The sequence below is a fragment of the Marmota flaviventris genome, chromosome 9 (genome assembly GCF_047511675.1).
Source record: "Marmota flaviventris isolate mMarFla1 chromosome 9, mMarFla1.hap1, whole genome shotgun sequence".
In the NCBI taxonomy this organism is placed as follows: domain Eukaryota; kingdom Metazoa; phylum Chordata; class Mammalia; order Rodentia; family Sciuridae; genus Marmota; species Marmota flaviventris.
In genome coordinates, this window is record NC_092506.1 from 110,231,169 (window position 1) to 110,255,135 (window position 23,967).

At 36.6% G+C, this 23,967-nt stretch overlaps 2 protein-coding genes and 1 pseudogene across 2 annotated transcripts; 2 read left to right on the forward strand and 1 right to left on the reverse strand.

Annotated features, from left to right (window-relative positions):
- The first annotated feature begins 2,649 nt into the window (after nt 1–2,649).
- Nucleotides 2,650–5,574, forward strand: Pate1 (prostate and testis expressed 1). The gene is made up of 3 exons (XM_027945452.2): nt 2,650–2,701; nt 4,081–4,203; nt 5,441–5,574. Exons 1-3 carry the CDS (start codon nt 2,650–2,652, stop codon nt 5,572–5,574), a joined length of 309 nt encoding a protein of 102 aa, XP_027801253.2.
- A 5,234-nt stretch (nt 5,575–10,808) lies between these two features.
- LOC114100643 (centrin-3-like) lies at nt 10,809–11,470 on the forward strand (annotated as a pseudogene).
- Nucleotides 11,471–20,470: 9,000 nt separating this feature from the next.
- Nucleotides 20,471–21,763, reverse strand: Pate2 (prostate and testis expressed 2). Its single transcript, XM_027945453.2, has 4 exons — nt 21,712–21,763; nt 21,539–21,562; nt 20,944–21,072; nt 20,471–20,607 (listed from the first exon to the last, which is right to left on the reverse strand). The coding sequence occupies exons 1-4, from the start codon at nt 21,761–21,763 to the stop codon at nt 20,471–20,473; spliced, it is 342 nt and encodes a 113-aa protein (XP_027801254.2).
- Nucleotides 21,764–23,967: the final 2,204 nt, after the last annotated feature.

The window sequence follows — 23,967 nt, forward strand, 5'->3', positions numbered from 1 at the left end:
CTTCAGTTTGTATCTCCAGTGTTATCATGCCTGTCAATAAAAAGGGTATTTGGGGGATGGAAATTTACTTTATTTTAATAATAGATCTACTCTTCACAGGTAATACATGAAAATACATGTTAAATTTCATTGGTGTTTGAGATGTTTGTACATAATAACCTCTGTGGATAGGTGATGAAGCTGGTAATGAGCAGCAGGATTTGAGGAAGAAGGCCTCGGGGAAAAAAATTGTTCTTCCCCCACCCCCAGGATCATTAGTACAAGTCCTATGGGCCCTGGGGAAACTCCAGGAATATAAAGTCATCTATGCTGCATTGGAATAGCAACTGTGGTTCTTCCTCTAGTTTACTCTCCTTATCACATGGGGGATCTTTACTGAGGCCTCCTTCCTCAAATCCTGCTGCTCATTACCAGCTTCATCACCTATTCACAGAGGTTATTATGTAAAGACATCTCAGGGACCAATGAAATTCATCATGTATTTTCCTATATTACCTGAAAAGAGTAGATCTATTTTTTAAATAAGGTAAATTTCCATCCAAAAAATATTCTTTTTATTGACATGCATAAAACTGGAGATACAAACTAAAGATCTTTGCCCATAATTTGAACATCTTCTGATCAACACATAGGGTCACAATTAACTAACTAGTCTTTCTCAGAGTTGAAGTACAACCCGGAGATCACTCTCTTGAACTAAATATACCTTCAGAACTCTCTATTAGGGAGGGAGGCCTTATGGTCTTAAATAGGGTTTGGAACAATAGGAAAAAGGGGATTCCTGAATTCTTTTTAGTCATGGGTCTGAAATTTATGACACAAGAATTAGAATTACATTGAAATACCTAAAAGTAAAAAGAAAAAAGGATTAGAGTCTGAAAAGGAACAGAGTAGGAATATTTTAACAATCAAGGATTAGAGCTAATAAGATAGGAAGCATAATTTGGGGGAGATTTTAGGGGAAAAGCAAGTCAATAAAATAGGACTTAGGTATAAGCAAGGATTCCAGGTTGGATCATGACAGCAGCTGTCAAAAAAGTGGTGTAATAATATCACAGATGTGTGATTAGGTGAGGAATTCCTTTTTGACAAAGTAGAGGAAGAGAACCTTTCTTCCTTTTTTGAGGACTGCCATTAGACAAAGGATTAAATGTGGAATTCCTGGGAGGAAAGAAGGCAAGATTTCAACAGATAGGAGAATAGAATATAAAAATGCAAGAGTAAATGTTATAATTCAGGGCAATTGAGAGGAAGCAAAGGGAAAGGGCTTCTGGTGAATATGCAGAACACAAAAATCAGTGCTGGTTTTGTGTGTGTGTGTGTGTGTGTGTGTGTGAGATGCATGTGCCTTTGTATGTGTATTATATAAAAAACCGTGGGACTAGAGTTATGGCTCAGTGATAGAGTGCTTGCCTAGCAAGTGCTAAGGCCCTGGGTTCAATCCTCAGCACCACATAAAAGTAAATAAATAAAATAAAGGTATTTTAAAAAATGGTGACACTTCAAAGCTTCACTAAGATACTAGGAGCCTCCAGGTAAGCAGTTACCTGGTGTGTACCTGTCTTCCTCTTTGTTTAGAAATGCCAGCTTACTCCTTTCACACATGATAGCTTCCAAAACAACATGAATCCAAAAATTTCTGCACATCCATTTTGTCATCGCCTTTCACTTTACCCAACATCTGGCATAGATCACTGTTCCACTTTTCTAAACACCATGTTATGCCCTATTTCTACCTGTTTTCCTCCTCTGTGTTGCTTTATTGTCCTAGGTATGGGCATGAACCCTTCCCTCAGTTGTCCACAATAACCACACAAACTAAACAAAGTTCATTACAATTTACTGTGGTAACTGAAGGAAACTAACAGAGAACTTAGAATGAGATATAGTTACATTTCTTTAAATATGCAATTTCAATCCCCTCCAGAGGAGGTTCAGCAAGCCCTCTGCTTAGTAACCTGGCCTGACATAATGTGAGAGGGACATGCTTATCTCCCTCCAGGAAAAGGTTGATAAACCTCTCACCTAAAATCTAAGTCCTGACCACCATGAAACACCAAGAAAAGGAAGCATTTCCCTTCTCCTTATCTTCTACACTAGGATCTGCCTCCTTCTGAGTTGGTTGACAGTGGGAAAGTTTAGTCCCCTCATGAAAGTTCCCTGTCATGACCCGTGAGCCTAACCTTTCCATCTCCTCTCTTCTCCATTCCCTAGATACAATTTTTGAGTGTCTGTGCTCAGCCTCCTTTTTGCCTTGCCACATTCTAATTATTTATACTTATGTATTTCCTCAGGTTTAGTGGGTACTTGGTGTAAACCACTCTGAATCCCACACATCCAGCTCTGATTTATCCTGTGCCCTTTCACAATGCCAGAGACTGAAAAGAACATAAAACTTGGCATCAAAAATCCTGAGTGGTAAGACTGGAACAAATAGGATCCAGGACTTTTTTAGCCAGGTCTTCTTCCCTCAAGTTACCAAGAAGAGAAACTGCAGAGCTACTAGTTTCCTCAGGAGCAGAACATGCCCTCCAAGGACTTCCACAGTGTCCCCTCCCCCAATCCTTCCTGGGGAAGCTCAACTTGCAAGTGTATAAATAGGTCCTCACAGAAGCTTTAGGTCCTAACCCGGGCCTCTCTCCCTCCAAAATGGACAAGCACCCCCTTTTGGGACTCCTCATCTTGCTCTGCTGGCTTAGGGGTGAGTCTCTAAGGCCAACTGCTGGTGAGAAGTGGGGATTAGGAGTGACCTCCCATGACAGAGATTCTCTGTGGTGACAAGCATGATGAGCTTCACTCTATGCCATGCCTATACCTACAGTGTGTTAATTCTCTGGGACCTTAACCAAAACTATAGCCTTCCATTTATAGAAGGAAATAGATGGATTACAGAGCAATAGAGAGGATTATCACAGGGCTAGGGATGCAGATTGCTTGCCTCACTTGCACAAGGCCCTGGGTTTAATTCCTAGCACCACAAAAAAAAAAAAAAAAAAAGAGGATTATCACAGAAACTGTGAGATGGGGTTTGGAAAATGAGATCTGCAGAGAATGCTTCTCTCTTTTTTATTTTCTTCAACAGTACTATCTGGGTCATTGTCATTTGGTAAAACCCCAGGTGAGTAGAAATGGATGAAAGGAGGAAGGCAGGAAGAGAGGGGATGAGCGGGGCTGGGTGGGCACTGAAGGTTGAAAGGAAGCCACGAAAGACCTTGAGTTTCAATACCCAATCCCTTCTTTCAACAGGACAGAACTAGGATGGGAGATAATTTTAGAGTTGGCAAAACAACATTAGTAACCACCAACAAGGCTAAATGAAAGAGACAGGGGGAGGGGAAGGTAGACTTTACAGACCTAGCTGTCCAAAGATAAAGTATAGCAACTTCATGAATTCAGATGCTTGTCCCCATTGTCACATTTGAGGCATGCATCTGTAAGAATGCCACACAGAGTTAATTGGAAAGAAGAGAATGAAGTTTAAAAAAAAATGTGCATTTATCCTCACCTTTCTGGTCTGTCCTGTACCCTATAGGGATGAGTAGGGGAATCTGAGAAGCCCTAATGTGGTGAAGAGAACTGAAAGGACAGAAGAGGTGCAAGGTGCAAGGTATGAGTAGGTGACTAAGCTTTGGAGGGACAGAGAGAACCTAGCATGGCTCCAGGCTAAAAGTACAAAATGGGCCCTGAGGAGAGAGACGGCTAGGGCTATACTCGGGGGTAAATCTTAGGCAAAATCACAGATTTCTTTTATTTTTCTTTGCCAACACAGATGAAATAATTGTTGATGAAGATTATTCCAGTGAGTATGAAGAGGACCTAATCTGGTCATCTCAGTCTTGATGAGTTTCTCTTTTCCTTACTTATCTTTCTTTGTTTCTGCATGTTTTTCAAGTCAAACTCCCAAGTCCATAAACTTCACTTACTCTCTTTTCTTAAACTATTTTAATAAGGGTTCATGCTTTATGGGGCTCTGGCAAAGCCCTCTGGCTCCAAGCAGACTTCAAACTTAAAAAAGGAAGGTGGGTCCTTCCACGACGGCACCATCATCTCTCACTTCTGTTTCCCTATTCTCTTATGAAGCTATGGAAGTTATTCAATGTAGGATGTGTCACCTCCAGTTCCCTGGAGAAAACTGCTCTAGAGGAAGAGGAATATGTACGGCAACCACAGATGAGGCCTGCACAGCTGGGACGATGTTCAAAAGTAAGTTGTGGATGGAGGAAAGAGAGATGTGATAGAGGAAATAGGACATGATGGCAACGAGGCAGTCTCCTGCTTGGAATAACTAAAACTTTACCTTTGTCATATATCATAACGAGAAACAGACGGAGGAGGTCACTGGGGGTGGCATGTGCAGATAATGAAAGAGTACTTATAGAAATCTGAAGATTATTGAGAAGACTGAACGGAGACAAAAGGAAACACACAATATATGTCCACTGGAGAATATCTAATTGTTATTGAAGAGGGAGGCTTTTTGTCTTTATGCCTGAATGGAAATAACCTATGAAAATAGAGAGTACAGTGTTAGCAATAGGCGTTGGCTAAATGGCCCTTGATGGGTAAGTCTAGATTCTGGATTTCTTTAGTTTTCCACCTTCTGTGTTGTGCAATACCTTTGCTTTGGTAACTTTTGTTTCTACTGAGATTTTCAATAGAAACCTTCAGCTTTGGAAATCCCTGAATTGCTGTGCTATCTCCCCCACCTCCAATACATTCTAAAAACTGCTCCATCATTGCTTTTCTTTTGGGGAAGCTCCCAACTTGCAACATCTTCTAATCCTTTGAATAAAACAGCCATGAATTCCACAAGCTTATTTTTAGATGCAGAGGCAGGAAAGATGGCAGAATGGCAGAGAGGCCAAGCTGCCAAACTTTATTTATATCAATAGGTTACTTTAGGTCATTGGCAGCATAGTACATATTGTTCACTGTATTACTAGGCAAGTTATAGACTCAGTAACATTATGCAGCTTATTCCTCAGTTACATACTAAATTGCAATGTTAGGAGTTTTGTGTAGCTCTCAAGAAAGTCCATTGTATAAAGTTACTGTTATGTGGACAGGTTTAGGCTTAGTGAAACATTGTGGTTATCTAACAAGAGAGTTATATTATTCCCAGGAGCTGTGTGTCTTAGATCAAAGTTGAGGCGTATCAGACTCGAGCACAGAGCCTTTTCAAGCAGGGCATTGCCATAGCAGCTAGACATTGCACATGTATTTAGTTATTTTTACTAGTTCCTAGGAGAAATTGCAGGGTATCCTGAGGGTGGGAGACAGAGTGCATGTCCCCCCACCCCAGGAGTTTGCTCACCCGAGGGACACTTCTCTGTATATTTCCATGGTCAGAATCCCTACAGCTGGTATAGGGCTGGAGAGAAATATTTTTGCAGAAGCCTTAGAGTCAAACTTGCTGATCTGGTCCTCATCCCTTTTACAGAGAATGGTAAACCCTGGTTAACTTTCATGGGCTGCCTAAAGAACTGTGCTAACGTGGAAAACATAAAGTGGAGCACCTATCTGGTGAATTTCAGGTGCTGCCGAAGCTACGACCTGTGCAATGAAAACATTTAAAAGCTTCAGGTCCTTCTGTGGCTCCAACAATTGGGTGTTATTGTTGTCTCAGCCTCTCCACAATGACTTCCTACAAAGCCACGCTGCAGAGGAGGATTGCAAACACATGGCTTTGCCTTCTGCCTGTGAAAGAATAAACTCTCCTTTTCTCTAGAGTCTCTGCTCTGCTACCAGAAATTTTAAAAAATAAATGAATGGAAAAAAAACTTGAGAGTAAGATCAATATATCTTTCATGTTGCTACAAAACCTAGTACTTCCACTATATTACCAAGTGCTAGGAATAGTTAAATTTTAAAAGGCATTCTCTTATTCTTTTCTGTGCTTCTCTTCTTCCTTCTTTGGCAGGATATTTTAATTTTTTCCCATTTTTCCCCTTGTATCATCTTTCTTATCCCACCAAATTAAAGCATATAAAACTGGCTTCATCAGGAAGAATGTGGCAAAGTGAAAAGAGTTTGAGTGTTATTAGATTTTGTATATAAATGCTATTCCTACATCAAGAAGGTTAGACATAGAGAGGAACTTGTACAAGAGACACAAAGAGAAAAAAATCCTGCCTTCTAGAGTGATTGGGGAATGACTGGGCCATTCTTTCTCACTGGGGGCTGAAGATGCAAAAGAGAAGAAATCTGTGACATTCTAGACAATGTGCCAATACCAGATTCCCTGGCAAACTTATGAAGAGCATCAAGCCCTAGACAGAGAAGAGCTACAGGAGGCTTCCAAGGAGATGAGACCACAAGCAGCAATGCAAATATTCACGTGCCTGAAGCATGGCACAGAAGAAGCTGAGAGCTGTGAAGTCAAGGATGCCATTTAGATCTGGCCATCAGACATTTCATAATAACATTTATAGACAGATACGCCATGAGTACATGCCTCTCCCACCCCACCTCCATCTCTCACACACTCCACAATGTGTAATTCTAGCACCCTGGTAGAAAAGAGGAGTTGGAGCATTGATATGATGAGTCTGGCTCCTAACCAACTGGTATAATGAAGTCTGCAAAAACTGATTAATTCCCATTGGGGGAAAAAAAATCACATTTCTGCATACCCACATTGTTTTCCTTCTTTCTCTCCCAAGCAAACTATTTTTCAATCACTTTAACAATATTTATTCAAAACATACCATGTTCCAGGCAATGCCAGGATACCATAGCTATATCCCTATCCTCATGGAGCATAGTCTAACAGGAGACTCAGACCTTGAATGAATAATAATAGCTAAGACTGTACATGGTAATTACTATGTGAGAGGCATGTCTATAAATCCTTTATTCCTTTTGGTTCATTTTCTCTTCCTACCAACCTGAAAGTCATACAACTGGTATCCTTATTTGGTTCACCCTCTATTTTCATTGAGACTTTAAAACAAAAAATTGTTAACCAGGTATTTGAGGTTAGAAAAAGCCAAAGGGAGACATTTAGTCAACAGAGATAGAAATCTCAGGAAGCAGCTAAAATCCATAGGCTGAGGGTGTGATAGTCAAACCAAAGTGACTCCATTTTGTTTAGTAACTCCATTTTGTAAAACAACCATGCCAAGTAGAAGGGTCATGACCAGGGCAAGATGTTCTTTTCCTTTTGCTATAGAAACCTTTAAGAACACGTAACTACCTAATGGGGCATTGTTTCTGTAACTAGGGTAATGAGGCACTGTTTTTGTAACTGAGGTGACTGGGCTAATTATGATTGGCTAAGTGCCCCTCCACCTGACTGAACTCTCCCGCTTCTGTAACCTGGCTTGCTTGCATTGGCTAGACCCACAAACATCCCTTTTGCGGTTTTCAAGCTTATAAGGAGTGCCCTTATAAGATCAGTTCAGGGCTGATCAGGGGAACAGCTTTATGTTCTGGACAGTCACCACCGGTGTGCTTCAATAAAGGCTTAATTCGATTATACGTGAGTGGTCTGGAAGTCAGTTTATGAAACCCTGGGAAGATGCTTTAACTACAACAAGGGAACACAAGGAAAAGGTCAGGTTACTAGAAGGCTGGATGAGGGATCCCTTGGAACTGAGACCCAGATATCTGAGGAGGGATTGCTTAGTTATTGTTGGCCCTACAAGAGCTCCAAGGAGGGGTTCCAAGAAATTTAAGTTTATCCCTGGAGGGAAGGGACACTGTTCAGGTGGTGTTGGTATCTCCATGGGAGCATCATGAGGCTGGTTCTGGAAGTGGGATTGGGGACCATAAAATGGAACCCATTGTAGCACTGAAATCTAATGAAGAACTGCAAGAGGCACAGGAGTTAGGAAGAAATGTGTTTCTTTCTCTTCCTCCAACCTTCCAGTGTCCCTGCTGTATTCCTTATTGGCAGCTTAACAGGCAGCTACTTTGCAAAGGCAGAATCATAAAGCAGAGCAGATAACTGTGCATTTCAAGATGAGTGACAATCATTTAATAACCAGTGCAGCCTTGGCTTTGGCCGCTTGGCATCTGTGCACTAATCAATTAAACTATGATTTCAGCATACACATCCTAAAAAGGTTAGGTTATCTTATAAGACACAACATATATATTTGGACTCTATTTAAAAAGAAAGATAATTTTATGCTTTTGCTTAATAAGATGCATTTATCCTTAATACAAATAAAGACACCCTTACCCTTTCTCTGAGTAAGAAGGAGAAAAATTCTTAAAACTTATCTCTATTTCTCTAATAGCCTATATACTCATTCCTGTTCAATGGTGAATATTTTTCAAATCCAATAAATTCCACCTGTCAGTTGCCACCAATTATTATATAAAAAATAGAGGGAAGACTAAAGTTATGACAAGAAAGGAAAAGAGGCATAGTTGCCCAGTCTTTGCCTTTGTGACCAATAATGAGACTGTAAAAGCCTCCTTTTTCTACTTACCAATTCTGTTTTTCTTTTCTCTCAATCAGAACCTCACCAGGTAAGGTTTATTGACCTGTTGGGATAATGCCAACTTTATTCTTGTAGGATTCAAATATTCAGCCACCCTCCTTCTGTTAATTCCGGAGTTTTATATTTATTTTATTATTGCACAGAAAGAATTCAGTAGCCCTTCAGAGAATCTCATGTATTCCAGACATAGTCATTTCTACCTTATTGTGCAACCTCACCCCAATTCCCCTTCAGCAATCAGGATCAGTTTTCTCAGAGAGTAGAAAGACCTCCCTTCCTACCTATAGTTTCAGTGGCACAGGATCCTAAAATAGTCATACTGTGCGAGCTTTGAAATCAACTGAATCACTGTTATGTTTCTTATTGGAAACATTTCTTCCTCCACAATTAAGTCTTCCAATGAGCAAAAATGAAAATTTTACGGGTGGAAAAATGTGTCCCCATTTCCACATTTCGATTCTTGGACCTATGTATTTGGACTATAGGAAAAAGCAAAACCAAATATTAGTTACTTATGCCCACAATGCACCTCATAAGATGCACTCTAATCTATTTAGAGCATTTACACTGAAATCATAGTTTGGTTGAGATTTCACTGGATATTTTCACTATTCCATCAGGCTAGTTGCTTCAGGTAATAAGGTTCATGGTAAGATAAGCAATTTCCATGGATGTGAGGACATTCCTGTTCTTCCTTTAACTTGGCTTGCTTGCATTGGCTAGACCCCCAAAAGTCCCTTTTGCAGTTTTCAGGCTTATAAGGAGCACCCTTACAATTGTTCAGGGCTGATCAAGGGAACAGTGAATGAGTTAATTGCTTGGAAAAACAAATGCTATGTGAAATATCTTGATGGAGAGTAATTAATTCTGTAAGTTCACAATTAATGGTGATGGCAGAAACACTATTAGTAGAATTACATATTCAATTACATATTAGTAGAATATACCTATCCAAAGTAGATGCTTATTCCACAATCTTTTCATGCTGTAATGGATTTAACACAGCCAAACTGTTAGCAAATAGCCATGAATTAATATAAATCTGTCCAGATGAAATGGATAATCAAATGTTCTTACCATTGGAGAATTTTTCATTATTTTCTTTTAGGAACACCCTTGATTGGAGTTTAAGGATTAAGCTGTCAACTTTTTGTTGTTGACGAATCTCCATTTAAAAATCTGGTCTCTCCCTTCTAAAATTGTTAGTCATAAAAAGCAACAGAGAAACTATAGACGTGCAACAGAGGAAAGGCCGTAACCTAGCAGAACTACATGCTTCTGCATCTAAATCTGCCATCCTGATCTGCTTGAGTTTGTTCTCTTTTGGGCCATTTTTCCTTAAGCCAGATTGCTATTGTACATGCCCAATTTTGTGTCTCAATAACCCATAAAATCCAGTAATGAGAATTTCAGGTGTCAGGATTGCTTGATGATTCATAGTTCAAGGAATTGAGATCTGAGGCAAATAAATTAGTTGTCAAAGTCATAGAAGTAGGAAACAATAGATATAAAAATTCAAACTTAGCAGTCTTCTAGAATATTTACTCATAATATTTATGTTACAAACAACTAAGAAGATACATTGATAATAAAAGTAAGAAAAATACAGAAAATTACAAAAACCAGAAGACAATTCAAACTTTCCTTTTAGAAAAGATCTTCATGATAAACACTTCCCAAATACCCTTCATTTTGCAAAACTGAAACTCTGTATTCACAAAAACAGTACTCCCCATCCTTTCTACCAAATTTCTTGGCAACTACGTTCTACTTTTTGTTTTCTGTGAATTCAATCATTCTGGGTACCTCAAATAAGTAGAATCATGCATGCATTATTTGATCTTTGGTGTCTGGATTATTTCACTTGGCATTTATTTTCATGATTCATCCATGTTGTAACATGTGCCAAAATTTTCATCTTTTTAAAAGCTAAATAATATTCCATTGTAGGAGATACCACTTTTTGTTTACTCATTCATCTGTCAGTACACACTTCAGTTGTTTCCACCTTTTGCTTATGTGAATAATGCGACATAAATATGGATGTACAGATATCTGTTCAAGCCCTTGCTTTCAATTTTTCTTTTTTCTTACTTTTAATACTGAAAAACTTAAGCCTTTTTACTTATAAATAATAATTGTATATCTTTAAGGGGGTACAGAGTGATGCTTTGGTACACTTATACTTTGTTAATTGATCAAGCCAAGATATTTAGGTTATCCATCATCTCAAACATCCTTTGTTTATGATGATAACACTCAAATATCCACTCATCTAGGTATGGGGAAGTCAGGATGCGTTGGGTAGGGGTTTAAAATTGTTCTTAAGAGGAACATCTCTGAAGAGAAAATGAGAAAATGAGTTTAGCTTTGTGAAGTAAATTTGTAGTTGACAAAACAAAGAGAACAAAAAGAAGAGAACTTTCTGAGGAAAAGAAGTGAGAAACTAAACATGTTTTTGAGCTGTGTAATACAAAGATGAAGCAATAGATTGTCATGAATTAAAAGTGGCTATGAGAGCCTTGAGATTTTTTTTTAAAGAGAGAGAGAGAGAATTTTAATATTTATTTTTTAGTTTTCAGCGGACACAACATCTTTGTTTGTATGTGGTGCTGAGGATCGAACCCGGGCCGCACACATGCCAGGCGAGCGCGCTACCGCTTGAGCCACATCTCCAGCCCCGAGCCTTGAGATTTGATGTAAAAAAAGCTGATACTGAAGATTCTTAAAGATTATGACAGAGAAGCCACAGGGAAAATCACTTTTGAAGATTTTAATGAAGTTGTGAAAGACTGTATATTGGAAAGAGATCCACATGAAGAAAATACAGACAGCATTTAAACTGCTTGATGATAATGCTTCAGGTAAAATAAGCTTGAGGAATTTGCAACATGTTGTAAGAGAATTGGGTGAAAATTTGAGTGATAAAAAACTTCAGACTATGATAGAAATGTGATAAAGATTGTGGTGGAGAAATAAATCAAGAGGAGTTCATTGCTCTTATGACTGGTGACATTTAAAGAATTACAAGGATAAACACTAAGAATGTTGCAGTTACTACCTTCCATCCTATTTTTGTACCGAGAGCAATGTTAAAAAAGAAATCTATTCCATTTTTTTCCCCAAAAGGGCCAAAATTAAGCATCTTCTGTATTTATGTTTTACTATTAAATTTCTTTGTATAAGCAGTGCTGTTAGTACAGAAATAGGTTAGCATTGTATTCATAATATATATTTCTATAAAAAGTTTTAAAAATTGAATCATGATATATATTCTTACAGGATTTTTTATTTAACATTCATTATTACTTTTGGTGCATACTCTTTTGACTTTCACTAATAAATGTTTATTAGTATCTTAAAGTTGGGCATATTTTCTATTTTACTTTGCTTTCTAAAATCTGTTAACCTTTTTAATAGAATATTCTAAAATATTTTTACATTCTTACTAGTTTCTGAAGCAAAGATCAAAATATAAATAGTAATAGAATAATACATTTTTTTCCAATACTAAAATCTCATCAAATTTGACATTGTTTCAATATTAGATGACTCAACATAGGCCTCATTTCTTCTTAAAGAGTCATGTCTTTGAATTTGGAGGGCATAAGTATTGTGCATATGGGTCTGACCCACTTATCCTTCTGTTCTTGAACTCTTGGCATGTTAACATTAAGAATGAAAGTTAAATCTGAATATTTCTTCCTTAAATTAATTGAATGAATAAAGTTTGAATTATCTGACTTCATGAAAAAATAAAAGATTTAAATTTTGATCTTTTAGAATATATGAAAATATAAAATGGTAAGCCACAGAAATAAATATGGTTATGTGTTACCAATACTCTGGATCCAAGATGGCAGGCTAGAGTGAAGCTGCATTCTGTGTCACTCCAGGACCTAGGATTGAAATAGTGGGAATACTGTTTCTCTGAAAGTGTTTAGAGGACCCCTCACAGCTGCTCCCACACAGGAATCATGGCTTTAATAAGACTCCTATAGCACAATAAATAAAATCAAGAATCAATAAATGGGATGGATTCAAACCAAAAAGCTTCTCAGCAAAAGAAGCAATCAGTGAGGTGAATTCAGAGCCTACATCTTGGAAGCAAATTTTTACCACATGCACATCAGATAGAGCACTAATCTCTAGAATAGATAAAGAACTAAAAAATCGTAACACCAAAAAATAAAATAAAAATAAACCAATGAATAAGTGGGCCAAGGAACTGTACAGACACTTCTCAGAAGTGTTGGGCATATTTTCTACCAACAAACATGAAAAAGTGTTCAACATATCTAGCAATTAGAGAAATGCAAATCAAAATTACTCTAACATTTCATCTCACTCCAGTCAGTATGGCAGCTATCAAGAATACAAACAATAAGTGTTGGCGAGGATCTGGGGGAAAAGGTACACTCATACATTGCTGGTGGGACTGCAAATTGGGGCAACCAATATGGAAAGCAGTATGGAGGTTCCTTAGAAAACTTGGAATGGAACCACCATTTGACCCAGCTATCCCACTCCTCAGTCTATACCCAAAGGACTTAAAAGCAGCATACTATAGTGACACAGCCACATCAATGTTTATTGCAGCACAATTCACAATTTCTAAATTGTGGAAACAATCTAGATGCCCTTCAGTAGATGAATTGATAAAGAAATAGTGATATATGTACACAATGGAATATTACTTACCATTAAGAGAGAATAAAATCATGGCATTTGCAGGCAAATAGATAGAGTTGGAGAATATTATGCTAAGTGAAGTAAGCCAATCCCAAAAAACCCAAATACTGAATATTTTCTCTGATATGAGGATGCTGATCCATAATGTGGATGCAGGAAAGAGCATGGGATGAATGGAGGAACTATAGATAGGGCAAAGGAGAGGGAAGGGTGGGGGCAGGGGGGTTGGGAATGAGATGGACATCATTACCCTAAGTACATGTATGAAGACACGAATGGTGTGACTCTACTCTGTGTACAACCAGAGATATGAAAAATTGTGCTCTATTTGTGTACTATGAATTGAAATGCATTCTGCTGTCATATATAACAAACTAGAATAAATAAATGAAGTTTTAAAAATTTTTTAAAAGTTCTATCATCCAAAAAAAAAAAAAAATTCTGTGATTCTGTGATTCACCGGGAAACAGAAGATAGACTTTCCAGGTATTGGAGGGCTCTTCTGCCTTGTAAAATTTTGTTAAGGAGAAACAAATGATATGGTAGATAGGTCATAGAAAAGTGATATCTATTCTAGGCCTTTACTAATGTGGTTCCTGATTATATGAGCTCTCTTGGGAAGAAGGTTGGGTTGTATATTTCAGTGTCTTTTTAAAAAACTTTTTGTCTTAAATTTAATATAATTTGAGACACTTTAAATGCTGTGAGCTTCCTAGAGGATTATATTAATATTTATCCACTAGAAATTTAATAGAAAACTAGTAGGGATTACTAGAACAGTTGTGATATTTCAAAGAATTCTCTGGAAAACAAGGTAATTTTTCACATTGAGTAGAACTTAATTTGAATGTGAAATCAATGTTACAATAGTAATTATATTCAAAGCAACACACAGTAATCAAAATTTAAAAATTTTATTTTTAAATAAAATTTTTATTTTATTTATAAAATAAAAATCAGTTAAAATTATAATATAATATAATCAGTTAAAATTAAAATTATACTGATGATTGCCTTCTGTGTCTTGATCATAAAATATATTGATTTCCAGGAAATTGAAGAATAAAACATTAAAGCAAATCTAGAAAAAAATCCACCTTCTAGCTATTTGTATCATACAATGTTGTTAATTATTATCACCCCTGTATAATAGACCACCAACACTTATTCCTCCTACCTAGCCATGACTTTGTACCCTTTAAGCAATCTCTCCCCATCCTTTCTCTACCATTCTCTCCCTGGCCTCTAGTAACTAACCACTATAATTCTCACATTCTTTTACATATATTTCCAAAAATTGAATTGTGAGTCATCTTCTAATTCTATTTAATTTTTTGAGAATTTGCTACACTGTGTTTTACATAGGCTACTACAAATTTTTACATTCCAACAAAAAAAAATGCATGAGTTTCAACTTTTCTGCATACTTCTTAAGAGTTGCTATTTTCCATTTTGTGGGGTTTTTTTTGTTTTGTTTTGTTTTGTTTTTACAATAGCCATCCTGATGGATATGAAATGATAGCTCACTGTGGGTTTTTTGTTTGTTTTTAACTGAGGAGCAAAATTGTTCCTGGTGTTCCCAAGAAAACCACAGATCTAGAGTATGAGCCACACAAAGGCCCACATTCTCACTGTGTTTTTGATTTGCATTTTTCTAATGATTAGTGATATTAAGCATCTTTTCCTATGTTTATTCACCACACATATTTTCTTGAGAAATATCTACTCAAGACCTTTGTACATTTTTGGTGGGGGCATGTTACTGGGAATTGAACTCAGGGGCACTTGACCACTGAGCCACATCCCCAGCCCTATTTTGTATTTTATTTAAAGACAGGGTCTCACTGAGTTGTTTTGTACCTCACTTTTGCTGAGACTGACTTTGAACTCCTGATCCTCAGCCTTCCAAGCCACTGGGATTATAGGCATATGCCACCCTACCTGGCTCCTTTATCCATTTTTAATCAGATTGTTTATTTTATGTTGCTGAAATGTAGAAATTCTTTATATATTCAGGATATCACTCACATCACATACATGAGTTTCCATTCCATGAGTTGTCTTTTCTGTTGATTCTGTTAAATTTGTCCTTTAAATGCAGTTTTTAATATTGATATAGTCCAATTTATCTACTATCCTATACTTTTGGCATCATATTCAAATAAATCATTGACAAATACAATTTCATGAAGATTTTCTCTCATGTTTTCTTCTATGAGTTTTATATTTGATGTCTCTTATTTGAACCTTTGATCCATCTTGAGTTAGTTTTCACATATGGTATGAAATAAGGATTTAACTTCACTCTTGTGCATATGGATATCCAGTTTTCCCAACATTTATTGAAAAGACTGTATTTTTCTCCATTTAATGGTTTTAATGCTAAGATGACAATCATTTGAACATATGTGCAAAGGCTTATTTATTGACTTCTATTCTATTACAGTGTTCTATACATTTATCTTATGCCAATACCATATTGTTTCAATTACTAGAGCTTTGTAATGAGTTTTAAAATCAGGAGCCATGAGATCCCAATTTTGTTCTACCTTTTCAAGGAAGTTTTGACTATTTGTGATCTCTTAAGAGTTCATATAAATTTTAATATTCTATTGATTCTACTAAAAAAAAAAACTTGTATGTTTGAAGTTGGAGCCCTGGGATTACTGAAACCAAAGTTCAGCCATTCTTTAAAGATTTTTAACTTCTTGTTGATTCCATATATTAGAACTAGTCCATATATTAGAACTGTTTTAAATTCAAATAAATTGTGAAGATAGTACAGGCAGTTCTGTTACACCTGCACCAAGGTACCCATTGTTGTTAACATCCTGACTCACTGTGGTATGTTTGTCATGATTAATGAACCAATATTGATACATGATTTTAATCTTAGTAAATATTTTACTCATATTTTCCTAGTGTCACCTCATGTTCTTTTTCTGTCCAGGACACTGCATTACATTTAGTTGTTTTGTCTCCTTAGGCTCCTTGAGACATCATGGTTTTTTAGATCATTTTTGTCTTTCATGACCTAAACAGTTTTGAAAAATATTGATCAAATAGTTTGTGTTCATCTAACAGCTTCCTCATGGTTGTATTGGCGATAAGTATTCTCGGGAAGAAGACTAAATGAACAAAACCATTTTCTTCCAACCATATGAAGGGAACTATTGACATAGCTTATTATATAATCTATCACTCAGTCTTGGTCATCCGGCTGAGAGAATTTGTCAGGTTTTTCTACTACGGTAGAGACCCCCTCCACACTTTTCACACTATGCTTTTTGGATGTCACTGTGCACAGCCCATGCTTAAGGGCTCAAGTTACATTTGGTTAAATATGGGGGTGTATCTACATAAATTAGTTGAAATTTTTCTACATACAGATTTGTCCACTCTCCCCTCATTTCTTTCTTTTTGTTGTTTCTCAATTACTTATTTTTATCATTTAAACTCACAGGTATTTATTGAATTCATATATTTAGGTTGTTGTTCAACTTTTTTTTACTTTTAGGCCATTGGGAGATCTCTCCATTTGTTCCCCTGTCCCTTTGATATATCTCCATCGTGTTTTCAGACTCATCATTTTAATTTGCTGCTCCATTCCTAGCAGCAACTATTTCTCCAAGAACCTCTGATTTTTTCTTTTGGAGAATGATATTAAAAACCAAGGTGTGAAGAAAAAAAATAAAGAAACCAAGGTCTGAGGGTTAAGGGTGCTCATTACTCTTGATAGCACTATACCTAGACCCTCATTTGACATGCAAGGAGATAAACACTTGTATAACATATAAATGTACATATTTATAAATTTTTCTATATACATCCATCTGCGTCTATACTAAATTGATATAAGCTCATACTGATGTCTCCAATAGAAGTGATTTGTTCATTCCATCTACATTATTAAATTTGTGAGCATGGAGTCACTTGTAGTACTCCCTTATTACCCTCTTAAGGAAATTGGAATCAGCAATCAACCATCTTTTTATTTCTCATACTGTTACTTTATGTTCTCTCACTCTCACTCTCCTCTTTTTCTTAATTAGCCTGGCTAGAGGTTTATCATTTTTAAAAATCTTTCCAAAGAACAAGCTTTTGACTTGTTTTGTTTGATCTTCTCAGTTTTTCTGTTCTTGATCCAGTTCATTGATTTCTTCTCTAAGTTTGGCTTATGTTTTATTCTGCCTGTTTTAGGCTTACAATGCTCATTTTCTTATTTCCCAAAGTGGGTGCATGAGAATTTCAACTTTTCTACATCCTTCCTAACAGTTGTTATTTTCTGTTTTATTGTTTTATTTTTGACAATAGCCATCCTAATGGATATGAAATGATAGCTCATTGCATTTTTTTGTTTGCTTGGTTGGTGTTTGTTTGTTTGTTTGTTTTTAACTAAGGAGCCCAGTTTTGCTTTCTTGTCCTAGGTAGATATCTTCCAGTACCATACCTTGAGAGAAGAAATCTTTGTCTCTGATTACAGGTGTAAAGTACTTGCTCTTCTACCTTAACTGTGTTAACTATGTTTTTTTCATAAAAACCTTTGATTTAGTTGAAGACATCTTCTGTTCTTTCTAGTTTATTGAGTGTTTTGTTGTGAAAAAATAATATCCTTTTCCAGATGCTTTTTCTGCATCTGCTGATAAAGAGTTTGTAACCACAACTCCTCTTGTAACAGTATCTTTGTTATACGTGAGACATGAGTAATGATTTTATTATATATCAAGCCTGGAAAATTACCAACAATATCCTAACTGCAAAAAAAGATAAGCATGTCTTCCACCTTGACAGGTCAGATTTGTTAATACAAAATTATGCTATTTAAATTACTGTGCCTTCTACTTAGTTTTTAGTCTATTTTCAAATTACTTTATATTCCTATTTAAAAATCAAAAAAGAAAAATGAACCAAAATGTGAATTATTCAAAACAAGACTGTTACAGGAGATCTTTGGTAAATTTTTAAAAATATTTTTAGCTCTCTCTCTTGAGATTCCCTGTCTGTTCACTCATTTCCTTTAAGTCCTTGAAAATATTCATAAGATTTTTTTAATCTAGTCTGCTAATTCCAACATCTGTATTTTTGTAAGGTCTTTTTTCCTGATTTCATTTCTAAACAAATAAATAAGCATATTCTAGAAAAGAGCATCCACCCCATTTTTAGGACTAGATAATATATCTAAAAGCCAGAATTCTCTACTGTTAAAATTTTGGTGAATAAAAAGTGTGGTTGATTGAGAGAAATGTGATAATGGGTAGGTAGATAGTAGAAATTTCACTGAATATATTTTAACATGAGTTTGTGTTGATAAATTTGCATTAATGTTATCATCTCTTGTGGAGGCATGGTATTTCAATATATTTCGATATATGAATGTTATCACATTTGATTCAAACAATCTTGGTTGTTCCACTTTTATACTTTTATTACTGACAATTCTCTGAAGCTTGTTTCTTCACTTCTATTTATTTATTTATTTATTTTTCTTGCCTTATTCAAGTTGCCCATTAAGGCAACTCCTGTTTAGCAGAATGCAAGTCTCCAGAGAAGTAAATAACTATGAGTTACCATAAGCCAACACTTAATGGAGTTGGGTATACTAATCAAGAGAAAGACACTAAAGAGTAGACACTAAAATCAAATCAAAACCATCCACTACGTTGATTCAGAATTGTTGCTTTGTTTTGTTTTGTTCTATTTGCAGTACTGAGAATTGAACCCAGTGATGCTTAACCACTGAGGTACATTCCGAACACTTCTAGTTTTTATTTTGAGAAAGGGTCTCAAAAGTTACTGAGGCTGGCCAAGAACTTGCAATCTTCCTGCATCTGTCTTCCAGGTTACTGGAAGTTACTGGGATTATAGGCATGTGCTCCATGCCCAGCTGATTCAGAAGTAGTTTTAAAGTTTGAAACACAAAGTGAAATAATGTGTTTCCCCTCTTCCTCTCCCTTTCCCTTTTCTCCCCCCTCTCCCTCTCTCTGGCTCCCTACACATTCTCTCTCCTCCCCTACCTCTTCTACCCCACTAGACTGACCTCTCCCATCCCCATGATTCAAAGGGTAAGAGGGCCCACATACATCAGGAGCCCATGCCTTAAACTCAAAATATTATGTTACATTGGCTTTTGCAATCTGCTTGCCTATTTTGAAAAAGTTGTCTTCTGTCTTTTTTTATTCTGACCCTGTAAAATTCAAATCGAGAATTCTTTAGAAAAGATGCATTCTCCAGCACAGATCAAAACGAAGGGTAAACATCACTTCTCAAGTAGAGAGGCAGTTCACTTAAGAACTTCATGTGGCATAATAGAGAAAAGACTCATGGGAATCCAGGATCAAGGACTACAGTGGGCCTCCTAAAGAGAGAAATGCTAGGGTTATTTTGTATCCAAAGCTGTTCCATCTTGCCCACAGCTGTGCTTCTGCCCACATAAGAGTTGCTTGGTTTCTATTTGCTTTGCTCAATGTTTGCCTGCTTCTCTTCCTTCCATTATCTTTCTGCTATCTAACATCTTCAGCTTAGCTTACTCATGACTTCATCTTAAACAGGGTGCTTTGTTACCCAAACACTTCTCCATGCTATCTCTCTGCATTCTATCATCTTTACCTACTGTTGAAGGCCATTTGTATGTTTTCCTTATTCCCATAAGAAGAAACTGAGTAGTCATCTTTGAACAAGGCCTCCATTCCCTGTCCAATCACCTAATTCAATAATGTTCCCAGGGTTACCTGGCCAGCAAAGGCCATGATAATCCAAGCCAATTCCACTCACATCAAATTATCTCTCAAATCTCAGTTTCCATAGACTGATGTCCCCCTAAAATTTTCCTTGATGCCTTATCCCTATGTCTGTCCATTTTTTTGTTTGCTTGTTTTTTGGCCTGAAATCATCCCAAAAGCTCTATCAGAGTAAGATTTGACTCATGTTGCCAGCGAACCTTGGGAAGCTGGGGTTAGCTCTCCTGTACCTGCAGAACCCATGGTCAAAATGACTGTGTCAGGAAGTTGTGAGGCTAATTCAAAGAGAGTTCCAACCCAGAGGAGTGGGTGTAGATGAGGATAGAGTATGATCTCAGAATTCTCAGGACAGTCTTGGAATAATTTTGGTTCATGAATTTGCATTTTCAAATAGGAGATAATAAATAAACAAGTCTGAACCTATTCACAGCAGCAGCAGCATGAAAAAAGTAAAACTCCCTGCCTGCAGTGGTACAGCTGGCTTTCTCACTCCCTATTGACCAGGAGAGGAGAACAAAATACAAGCTTTGGGGAAGAGGTAAAATAGGTAGTGAGTTAAAGAAAGATCTCAAGTCCAGGAATGATGTAGAACTAGAGTCCCTCAGGGAGGTTGCAATAGTTACTGTGTTGGCAACAGATAAGCTCTGTCCTCTTATTAAAATTCATGAAGTTGATGTCCTCACAGAAGGTCATACAGGACAATCTTGAATAATGATACATACTCTTCCCTGAGGAGGTGAAAGAGGGGAAATACAACTGAAAATACAACTGAAATGACCTCTTTTTATCTAGATCCTCACTAACCTTCTCCAGGCCCAAATGAGTTACAAGACTAGGTCTGCTAATTACTGACTTAGAGAATGGATTCTATTCCCTAACTGGTCAGGGATATCAGCCTCCCCTTCACCCAATTTTGTCTTAGGAAAAAGTTCATCATTTCCATCCCTCTACATGAGCACCCATCCTTATCCACCCCAGTCACCTACTCATTGTGACAGCCAAAGAGCACCACTGCTTCTAAGAGAAGAGTTAGTCATTTTCCTGCCCCTTTATACCCACATTACCATTTTTCATGAGTACATAAAAGTTCTCGGTAGCACAGAATTGCCTATGCTTCAGGTTGCAGGACTTCATGCTTCCATAGCAGAATCCAAGATGATATGTTTTACATTTATAGCATACTGTTGCAGTATCTGCCAGATACAGAAAGAGGTGCTTAGATGACCCAGTCTGGAGAAGTTTCTCTGGGCTTGAGATCTTCTTTGCAGGGACTCGCTATTGCCTAGGGCTTCCTAACTTTACTGGGTTAGGACTCCTTTGATAATCTTATGAGACATAACCTTTACAGACACAAACCAAATGTTTTATAACATTTCAGGAGGTGGGGGTTCCAGAAAAATTTATCCAAGGACCTCAAGTAATAAACTCTTTATCTAGACTGATGATTTTATTCAGTGATGGGTAAAAGGAAGAAAAGAAGGGTATTTAAGCCTCCTTTACTCCAAGAAATGGACAAAATATGATTGGGAGAAGATAAAACTCCAAAGATTCTATAGCAAGAATGGATTTTTGCCCTCTCTGAAGATGGAAGGGAGGTTTATACCTAAACGTGTCACAAATGACCTGTCTGCCGGGATTTTAAACCAGATGTGGACTTACCTTTTACAGAGTTTTGAAACTCAGCTGTAAAGAGAAGGAAAAAAAAATCTCTCGTCATAATATCACAGACATCTATCAAAGCCCCACGAGCCAATTTTGGAGACTTTCCCTTCCCCAGGGTCTGTCCCTCTCTTAACCAACCACAAGCTACCATGTTAATCTTCAAGACTTACCCCAATAGGGGCAGAACAGGAAGGCTGTGCCCAGAAGAAACAGAAGAAACATTCTGGAACTTCTGTCATGTGCAGCTTCCTATGGAAGGTGCTGATTGTTCTCTCCTTTGATCTGTTCTTGGGCTGTTCATCTTAATGATAAAATCATAAAATTTCAGGGCCACATGGTACTTTCATGTTCCCAAAACCAAGCCACTAAATATGGTTCCCTCATAGTAGTTCAAAGGATTTTCACTCTGATTTTGCACAAATCCTCCCATTAAAATAAAACTGTGTTCTTCCTGAGTCTCAAACAATCTTCCTGATGGCTCCTACTTCAGAGTTGTAGGTCTTAATAAGGGAGGTGTTCTTTAGAGCTTCCTATGCCCCATCCTTGTAAGGTATTTGATAGCAAATCTCATCCATTCTCCTCACCTGGGTTCATTTTTTTCCATCTCCATTGCCATTATTATAATCTAATCCATTACTATTTCTTGCCTGGAACAAGAAATAGTCATATTTTTTTCTCCTTGCTTTCTATTCTTGCCCTCTTACAATTATTTCTCCACAAAGCACCCAGAGAACCCTTTATATATCATAGATGCCACACCCCTTCTCAAAGTCCTCCAATAGTTTCTCTTCATATTTATAAGAAAATTCAAAGCTCTAATAGCAAAAAAAAAAAAAAAAAAAATCCTTCCCCAATCTGAGCAATGGTCACCTCTTTAATGTCTTTTCCTACCTTATTCCCCTTGCTCACTCAGATCCCTGCTCAAATGTCACCCTCTCAAATAGAGCAGCATTTCCTCTATTCTCTACTCTTTTCCCTATTTTGTTTTTACAGCAATTCTCACTACCTCACTTCGTGTGTCTAACTGTTCACTTATTGACACCTCTACTAGAACAAAGCAAGTGCTTTGCTTTATTTACATGGCACACCCAGCAGCTAGATGCTTGGAACACACAAAATAGCCAATAAAGATTTGTAAGGTTGGGCTGAGGCTGGGGCTCAGTGGTAGAGCAGTTGCCTCGCATGTGTGAAGCACTGGGTTTGATTCTCAGCACCACATACAAATAAATGAATAAAATAAAGGTCTGTCAACAATTAAAAAAATATTTTTTAAAAATATTTGTAAGGTAAATTAATCATAGTCTTCCCACATCCACTCCTGATTTGGATAATGTACATTAAAATTAAACTCAGATACTATTTTTACTTAAGTCTCAATAATCTAAATTTGATAATACCACAGTGTTGGCAAGATTGAAATAAAACAAGCACTGTCATAAATTGTTGGTGAGGGTATAAGTTAATACATCAGTAAGCAGGAAAATGAGACAACAGTTCTCAAAATTACAGAGATAGGGTGATCTCAACCCAGTTGTTATGTGGACTTGAGACTTGCACATTTGGCAGTTTCTAGTATTTTTAAGGTAAATAATAGATAAATGACTAATTCCTTAGGAGTCCTTCATATTTACAATTAAAATGTAAGACTACAAAGTTTTTACTCAATTTTATATTACAACTTTAGTCTCCTTTGTTTTATATTGATTTTCAAGGACATAGAATCAGAATAAAATAAAATTAGAATGATATGTATCTACATGTCATATAACAATTATAACAAACAATTTTAGGTATATAAATTACCATATAGCATATATAGAATAATATAAAATTAGAAAAAAATAGAATAGCTGAAAATAGCTTGATCCCACATTAAACACCTCAGTCTCAGCATAACAATATTAAGATCATCACCAATTATGGTTCTAAAATAGTTTCAAATTTTTGTTTATGCTCATCAGTGTATCATTTTTATGACTATTATTCTACCCCATCCAATCATATAGCTATTGAACACTTTGCCTTTTCATCTTTATTGAGTCTCTGTTTTTCTAAGTTTATATTTAAAATTCATCAACAGCCCAAAAGTTGAGATCTCTGTAGTATTTTGATCAGAAGCAGTTTCCCCCTAATAGATTCTTTAGGAAGGGCCCATGGGAATAAAATTTTCAAATGTAGTATGCCAAAACACTTTTTGTTCTTTACACTTGAACCTGAATTCTGCCAAATACAAAATCCTTGGTTTGTATTTTCTTCTTTATGTATCATAAATACATTTCTCCACTTATAAGGGTCTAATGATTAACCAAATTCCTGTCTGTCACAAGCTGTTTGATCTCTTGGATTAAAAGTTCAAAGGACTTTTTGCTTTGAAGTTGAGTAACTTTATAGTACGTCTTGGTTTACTTCATTCTAAGTAAAAACAA